Below are 8170 nucleotides of genomic sequence, written 5' to 3'. Positions count from 1 at the left end.
CTGTTCTTTATTGCCAACATCGCAAACTTGGGCAGAGACCAAATTCAGTTCTAATTTGCTTGTTTGAATTGCATTAAACTGCGGAAACATAGCTTGCTAGTGTTGGTTAGCTAGCAGCTGGTCCACCCTTATCTCACAGATATGAGTTAATCAAATATTTGCTTAGTTATTCGTTCAATGCCCAAGGCTTGTGGAAATAGAATACTCAGGACAGTGTAATAAAATCATGTTTTAGTTTCAGTTGCATCCTTTTTCTTATGCTAGAATTTGTGTGTGTGTGGTGTGTGTTTGTGTGTGTTGTGTGTGTGTGTTGTGTTGTGTGTGTGTGTGTGTGTGTGTGTGTGTGGTGTTGTGTGTGTGTGTTGTGTTGTTGTGTGTGTGTGTGTGTGTGTGTGTGTTTGTGTGTGGTGTGTTTGTGATCGATCCTCTGTCAGGACGGACCTGAAAAGATGAGAGCTTCCAAAAGTGCAGATAACGTCCAGTTCCTCCCCTTCCTCACCACATGCTCAAGTAAGCTGTGTGTGTGGTGCCTAGGCAACGTGCCAGTGACCACTGATCAAACCCGGGTCATCTGCACAAGTCATACTGTGTTAGTCCACTGAGCTAAAGTCTTGTCTGTCTTATAGTAACCTGGGCTGGCTGTATTATGGGATACTGAAGACGGATGGGACTCTGGTCCTGGTTAACACCATAGGAGCCTGCTACGATCCCTCTACATCCTCTCCTACTGCCACTACCACCAGTGACAAGGTAGCTGACCACAGTGTTTTTAGTCTCTCCTACTGCCACTACACCAATGACAAGGTGAGCTGACCACAGTTTTTATAGTCTCCCTACTGCCACTACACCAATGACAAGGTGAGCTGACCACAGTGTTTTATAGTCTCTCCTACTGCCACTACACCATGACAAGGTGAGCTACCACAGTGTTTTATAGTCTCTCCTACTGCCACTCCACCAATGACAAAGTGAGCTGACCACAGTGTTTTATAGTCTCTCCTACTGCACCACCAATGACAAGTGAGCTGCAACCACCAGTGTTTTATAGTCTCTCCTACTGCCACTACACCAATGACAAGGTGAGCTGACCACAGTGTTTTATAGTCTCTCCTACTGCCACTACACCATTTTTCCGTTAGGGTTTGAAGTACACTTTTATTATATCTGCCCACTGGTTCCCTGCTTGAAGCCTAGTTTTAGGGTGTGTGCCAAAATGGTTAAAATTAGTATGGGGTCAGTGAACTTGTGTGTGTGTTCGTTCCAGAGGCGAGTGACCTCTCAGACGTTACTAGCAGGAGGAGTGGTCTGTGGAGGCTGGCTGTACTTCAGTGTTCTCCTGCCTCAGGGAGAGTCTCAGCTGGCCCAGCTAGGTCTCACCTGCAGCCTGTTCACTATCAGCATGTACCTGAGTCCACTCGCTGACCTGGTAAATATGCAAACCTTTTCTGACACAGTGTTTATACAATATGCACCCTATGTCCACGCTTTGGACACATTCTTCCACGCACTGGTGAAGAAATTTTATACAACTTTAATACAACGTTCAGATAACATACACTCACTAGCCTGGTAAACAGACCTATTTTTCCAATGTTCTGATACCTACCACCCTGATACCCACTATACTCAGATTCCTCACATACTCTCATAAATATGTAAGGTAGACCAACAACAGGCCAATAAGATTCCATCTTCAGAACATGACCACCTCTAATCACTCTCTCTCCCCTTGCCCTTTGACTCCTCTCTTTCCCTCTGTTGCCTCCGTGTTACTGTTTATTCCTCCGCCCGGGCTGCATGATATGGGAAAAAAGTTGAATTGTGATTATTTATTTTGGGGTGCAAATATTGCGATATATACTGAACAAAAATCTAAACTCAACATGCAACAACTGAGTTACAGTTCATATAAGGAAATCAGCCAATTGAAATAAATTCATTAGGCCCTAATCTATGGATTTCACATGACTGGGCAGGGGCTCAGCCATGGGTGGGCCTGGGAGGGCATAGGAAGTGTGCTGCTTGAGTGACAGGGGGTGGGGCTTGGTGGTTGGAAGCAGCTGCAAGAAGGGAGAGGAAGAGAGACAAACTGAGGAAACTATAAAAACAGATGTTACACGTGGCGTTTCTAAATATTGCAATATGGATCTCTTCCTATATGGATATTGCACATGTCAATATTGAGATTTTGATGGGAATTGGATGAATTGTGCAGCACTGCCCTCCACCTTCCTGTTTGTCTCATTCTCTCTCCCTCTGTCTCCTCATATCATCCTGTGTCTATTTCCTGCCTTTCTCTCAGCTGTTCTTCCTGTTGTTCTGGGTTTGTGTTTTATCCCTTATGCTCTTTCTGGATATATTGGAATTGTGTCAATTCATAACCTACTACTCTCTGTCTCTCCCTCTCTGTCATCTTCCTCTCTCTCTCTCCGTCTCTCCTCTCTCTCTCGCGTCTCTCTCTTCTCTCTCTTCTCCGTCTCTCCGGTCTCTCTCTCTCTCCGTCCTCCTTCTCTCTCTCTCCGTCCGTCTCTTCCTCTCTCTCCTCTCTCTCTCTCCGTCTCTATCCTCTCTCTCTCTCCTCTCCGTACTCTCTCTCTTCTCCCGTCTCCCCTCTCTCTCGTCTCTCTCTCTCTCTCTCTCTCACCCGTCTCTCCTCTCTCTCTCTCAGCTGTGCTCTCTCTCCTTCTCTGTCTCTCCTCTCTCGCCCCCTCTCCTCTCTCGTCCCCTCTCGTCCCCTCTCCTCTCTCGCCCCCTCTCTTCTCTGTCAGATGGAGATAGTGCGTACTGGTAGTGTGGAGCGTTTGTCCTTCTCTTTGACTGTAGCTACCTTCCTCACCTCAACATCCTGGACGCTCTATGGACTACAGCTGCAAGACTACTATATCATGGTGTGTGTGTATACAGTACATTCGGAAAGTATTCAGACCCCTTGACTTTTTCCAAGTCTTATTTTGAAATGTATAAAATATTTTTTTCCCTCATCAATCTGCATAAAATACCTCAATGACAAATTAAAAAACAAGTTTTATAGACATTTTTGCAACTGTATTAATTTATAAAAAATACACAACTAAAATATCACGTTTACATAAGTATTCAGACCCTTTACTCTGTACTTTGGCAGCGATTACAGCCTCGGGTCTTCTTGGGTATGACACTACAAGCTTGGCACACCTGTATCTGAGGAGTTTCTCTCATTCTTCTCTGCAGATCCTCTCAAGCTCTGTCAGGTTGATGGAGAATGTCGCTGCACAGCTATTTTCAGGTCTCTCCAGAGATGTTCGATCGGGTTCAAGTCTGGGCTCTGGCTGGGCCACTCAAGGACATTCAGTGACTTGTCCCGAAGCCACTTCTGCGTTGTCTTGGCTGTGTGCTTAGGGTTGTTGTCCTGTTAGAAGGTGAACCTTCGCCTCAGTCTGAGGTCCTGAGCTCTCTGGTGCAGGTTTTCATCAAGGATCTCTCTGTACTTTGCTACGTTCATCTTTCCCTCGAACCTGACTAGACTCCCTGCCGCTGAAAACATCCTCACAGCATGATGCTGCCACCACAATGTTTCACCATAGGGATGGTGCCAGGTTTCCACCAGACGTGACGCTTGGCATTCAGGCCAAATAGTTCAATCTTGGTTTCATCAGAGTAGAGAATCTTGTTTCTCATGGTCTGAGTCTTTAGGTGCATTTTGGCAAACTCCAAGCAGGCTGTCATGTGCCTTTTACTGAGGAGTGGCTTCCATCTGGCCACGATACCATAAAATCCTGATTTGGTAGAGTGCTGCAGAGATGGTTATCCTTCTGGAAGATTCTCCCATCTCCACAGAGGAACTCTGGAGCTATGTCAGAGTGTTCTTGGTCACCTCCCTGACCAAGGCCCTTCTCCCCCGATTGCTCATTTTGGCCGGGTGGCCAACTCTAGGAAGAGTCTTGGTGGTTCCAAAATTCTTCCATTTAAGAATGATGGAGGTCACTGTGTTCTTGGAGACCTTCAATGCTGCATAAATGTTTTGGTACCCTTCCCCAGATCTGTGCCTTGACACAGTCCTGTCTCGGACCTCTACGGTTGCACTGACAACTGTGGGACCTTATCTAGACAGGTGTGTGCCTTTCCAAATCATGTCCAATCAAATGAATTTACCACAGATGGACTCCAATCAAGTTGTAGAAACATCTCAAGGATGATCAATGGAAACAGGATGCACCTGAGCTCCATTTCTTTCTGTCTCATAGCAAAGGGTCTGAATACTTAAGTAAATAAGGTATTTAAAAAAATAAAAAATAATAATCTAGTTCTTGCTTTGTCATTATGGGGTATTGTGTGTAGATTGAAGATAATTTATTTTTATTTAATACATTTTCGAATGAGGCTGTAAAGTAACAAAATGTGGAAAAAGTCAAGGGGTCTGAATAGACTGTATGTGAGACATGGTAGGGGCTAGATGGAAGGGGACTTTTAAATTATTGTAAATTACCTTTAGGGAAAGGGGGATACCTAGGCAGTTGTACAACTGAAATGTGTCTTCCGCATTTAAGCCAACCCCTCTGAATCAGAGCGGTGCGGAGAACTGCCTTAATCGACATCCAGGTCTTCGGCGCCCGGGGAACAGGGGGTTAACTGCCTTGCTTAGGGGCAGAARGACAGATTTTTACCTTGTCAGCTCGGGGATTCGAWCCAGCAACCTTTCGGTTACTGGCCCAARGCTCCTACCCGCCAGGCTTTAACCTCTGTGTGTTTGTTTGTGTGTTCCAGGTTCCAAACARGCCAGGCATTGTGACCAGTCTCATCCGGTTRTTCCTGTTCTGGAGATTTGCATCTGTCAATCAAGGCGTGCAATCCTATAAGCTCATCGAAATCTAAGTGGCTGGAGACTCGCACACCAATGGTTACAAGGGAGAGAGATAACAGGCTTCTTGACCCTATCATGGTCAGGCTGTCAATCACTGATATTGTTACTCATATTGTAAATGATTCATGATCACTCCTAACCACCAAGGGTTTAAGAAGACTTTCTCCTCTCAAGGCAGAAGCTGTCCCTAATCACAGATCTAGGATCAGAGTACCCTAGCAATGGGGGATGAACAATTATGAATAAATATCTGACCCTGTATCAGTGGTTAGGGGCATCTTCCTCATCTTTCTCCCTCCACCATTTCCTTTTAGTGCCTTCTGTCCTAGTCTGAGACATTAGTGCCACCTGAGAACTCAACCATGGGCGGGACAGTCCTGCCCTGTCATTCACAGTAGTCTCTGTTACCCAGTGGGAGGTTTTTTGCTCAGCATCAATGCGCTGCTATTGGTTGAATCGCTCTAACTAACAGGGCAGGATGATCCCGCCTCTAGTGGGGTTTGAGACCCCCTCACCTTTTATAGTTGACTTGTCTGTCCTCATCACTATGGTACCCTGTGAACTAGGGGTGAACAACTGTTCCTGGTAGCCACAGTATCTGCTGGGTTGTTATCCTTCTCTTTTAACTAGACTGATGTACAGTGCATTAGGAAAGTTTTCAGACCCCTTGAGTTTTTCCACATTTTCTTACGTTACAGCCTTACACTAAAATGTATTAAATTGTTTATTTTCCTCAATCTACACACAATACCCCATAATGACAAAGCAAAGAGAGGTTTATCTTTTAAAATTTTGTACATTTATAAAATAAAATAAATGGAAATATCAAATTTACATAAGTTTTCAGACCCTTTACTCAGTACTTTGTTGAAGCACCTTTGGCAGCGATTACAGCCATGAGTCTTCTTGGGTATGACACTACAAACTTGTATTTGGGGAGTTTCTCCCATTCTTCTCTGCAGATCTTCTCAAACTCTGTCAGGTTGGATGGGAATGTTGCTACACAGCTATTTTCAGGTCTCTCCAGAGATGTTAGATCGGGTTCAAGTCCAGAGACTTCTCCCGAAGCCACTGTGTGCTTAGGGTCATTATCCTGTTGGAAGGTGAACCTTCGCCTCAGACTGAGGTCCTTAGCGCTCTGGAGCAGGTTTTCATCAAGGATCTCTCTGTACTTGCTCCGTTCATCTTCAATCCTGACTAGTCTCCCTGTCCCTGTCGCTGAAAAACATCCCCACAGCCTGATGCTGCCACCACCATGCTTCACCGTAGGGATGGTGCCAGGTTTCATCCAGATATGATGCTTGGCATTCAGGCCAAAGAGTTCAATCTTGGTTTCATCAGACCAGAGAATCTTGTTTCTCATGGTCTGAGAGTCCTTTAGGTGCCTTTTGGCAAATTCCAGGCTGTCATGAGCCTTATACTGAGGAGTGGCTTCCATCTGGCAACTCTACATTAAAGGCCTGATTGGTGGAGTTCTGAAAAAAGGTTGTTCTTCTGGAAGGTTCTCCCATTTCCACAGAGGAGCTCTGTCATGTTCTTGGTCACCTCCCTGACCAAGGCCCTTCTCCCCAGATTGCTCAGTTTGGCCCGGTGGCCAGCTCTAGGAAGAGTCTTGGTGGTTCCAAACTTCTTCCATTTAAGAATGATGGAGGCCACGGTGTTCTTGAAATTGTTTGGTACCCTTCCCCAGATCTGTTCCTCGACACAATCCTGTCTCGGAGCTCTATGGACAATTCCTTCGACCTCATGGCTTGGTTTTTGCACTGTCAACTGTGGGACCTTATATAGACAGGTGTGTGCATTTCCAAATCATGTCCAATCAATTGAATTTACCGCAGATGGAATCCAATCAAGTTGTAGAAACATCTCAAGGATGGAAACAGGATCAATGGAAACAGGAAGCACCTCAACTCAATTTCGAGTCTCATCGCAAAGGGTCTGAATACTTATGTAAATAAGTTATTTCTGTTTTTTATAGATTTGCAAAAATGTATATAAACCTGTTTTCACTCTGTCATCATGGGATATTGTGTAAGCTTGATGAGGATTTTTATTTAATTAATCCATTTTAGAATAAGGCTGATAATACTTTCTGAAAGCACTGAATACCTGGATAACCAGACGTCTACGGTCTAGACTCGCTAGTCAATCACTTATATGAATGGGTCAGTTAAGTACCACGGAGAGATGAAGCAGGACTGTGTGTTTTTCCAGACATCCCGGTTGGCGGATTCACAGAATCTGAAGGGAATAAGAAGGAAATCTGGAGCCCTCCAACCAGGATTTCTGGAAAACCAGGGAATGTATTGAAAGTTCCTGTAATTTTGCAGCCCTACCCTACCCTAACCCTAACCCTACTCTAACCCTTACCGTACTCTAACCCTAACCCTACTCTAACCCTTACCCTACTCTAACCCTTACCCTACTCTAACCCTTACCCTAACCCTTACCCTACTCTAACCCTTACCCTATTCTAACCCTAACTCTAACCCTAACCTACCCCTACTCTAACCCTAACCCTAACTCTAACCCTAACCCTTACCCTACTCTAACCCTAACCCTTACCCTACTCTAACCCTAACCCTTACCCTAACCCTAACCCTACTCTAACCCTAACCCTACTCTAACCCTAACCCTTACCCTACTCTAACCCTAACCCTTACCCTAACCCTTACCCTACTCTAAGCAGACCTGGCATGTACTCTACATAATCGGTACTTGGTCTCTAAATCCATGAACTGAGGGAAGACTATGAATTCCATTCTTATTGTGTTTCATACAATGTTTTTATTGGTTGTATTTGGGTCGTATGTCTTCGTGTGCAAAATGTGTTTATTTTTATTTTTATTGGTTTACGTTTGTCCAAACTAAATATACTGTAAGTATATTGTCTGTGCTCTTTTTGTTGTTGTTGATGCATTGGATTGGGTATAGGGAATTCTACATATGCTATTTTAATGTGATATTATCACTCTGGAAATAAGGGAGTTGGGGCTTTGCTGGTTCTTCAGACTGATTGAATAAATGTTTTATACTGTTTAACATCCAGTGTTTTTCCTTGTGTGGAAAAGGAGTATCCACATAGGCCTACTGCTAACATGAATAGGTACAATTTGATMGGCTGAATATGCAGACATATTGAACGAGGTGAGAGCACTGCACTTGACCATGTGGAACACCAGTGGTGTATTCKTTAGTCAGTTGCAAAGCGTTTAGCAACAGAAACCATTTACTCTAAAAGTAAGTTTCTATTGGACAAATTCAGGRAGGTCCCTCCTCGTTTGGTTCTGTTTGCTCCCTAGAGTAAACGGTAAACAGTTTCCATTGCAA

The 8170-nt window shown here is 44.4% G+C and overlaps 1 protein-coding gene across 1 annotated transcript; it reads left to right on the top strand.

Moving 5' to 3' along the window:
* The first annotated feature begins 449 nt into the window (after positions 1 to 449).
* LOC112075046 (sugar transporter SWEET1-like) lies at positions 450 to 7882 on the top strand. The gene is given in 6 exon segments (XM_070440748.1): positions 450 to 515; positions 631 to 697; positions 700 to 742; positions 1267 to 1426; positions 2769 to 2888; positions 4744 to 7882. Coding segments are annotated over 6 exon segments (564 nt in total). The 3' UTR covers positions 4852 to 7882.
* Positions 7883 to 8170: the final 288 nt, after the last annotated feature.

Source organism: Salvelinus sp. IW2-2015, unplaced genomic scaffold, assembly GCF_002910315.2.
Source record: "Salvelinus sp. IW2-2015 unplaced genomic scaffold, ASM291031v2 Un_scaffold2955, whole genome shotgun sequence".
Classification (NCBI taxonomy): Eukaryota; Metazoa; Chordata; class Actinopteri; order Salmoniformes; family Salmonidae; genus Salvelinus; species Salvelinus sp. IW2-2015.
This window is presented reverse-complemented; position numbering and strand designations above follow the sequence as displayed.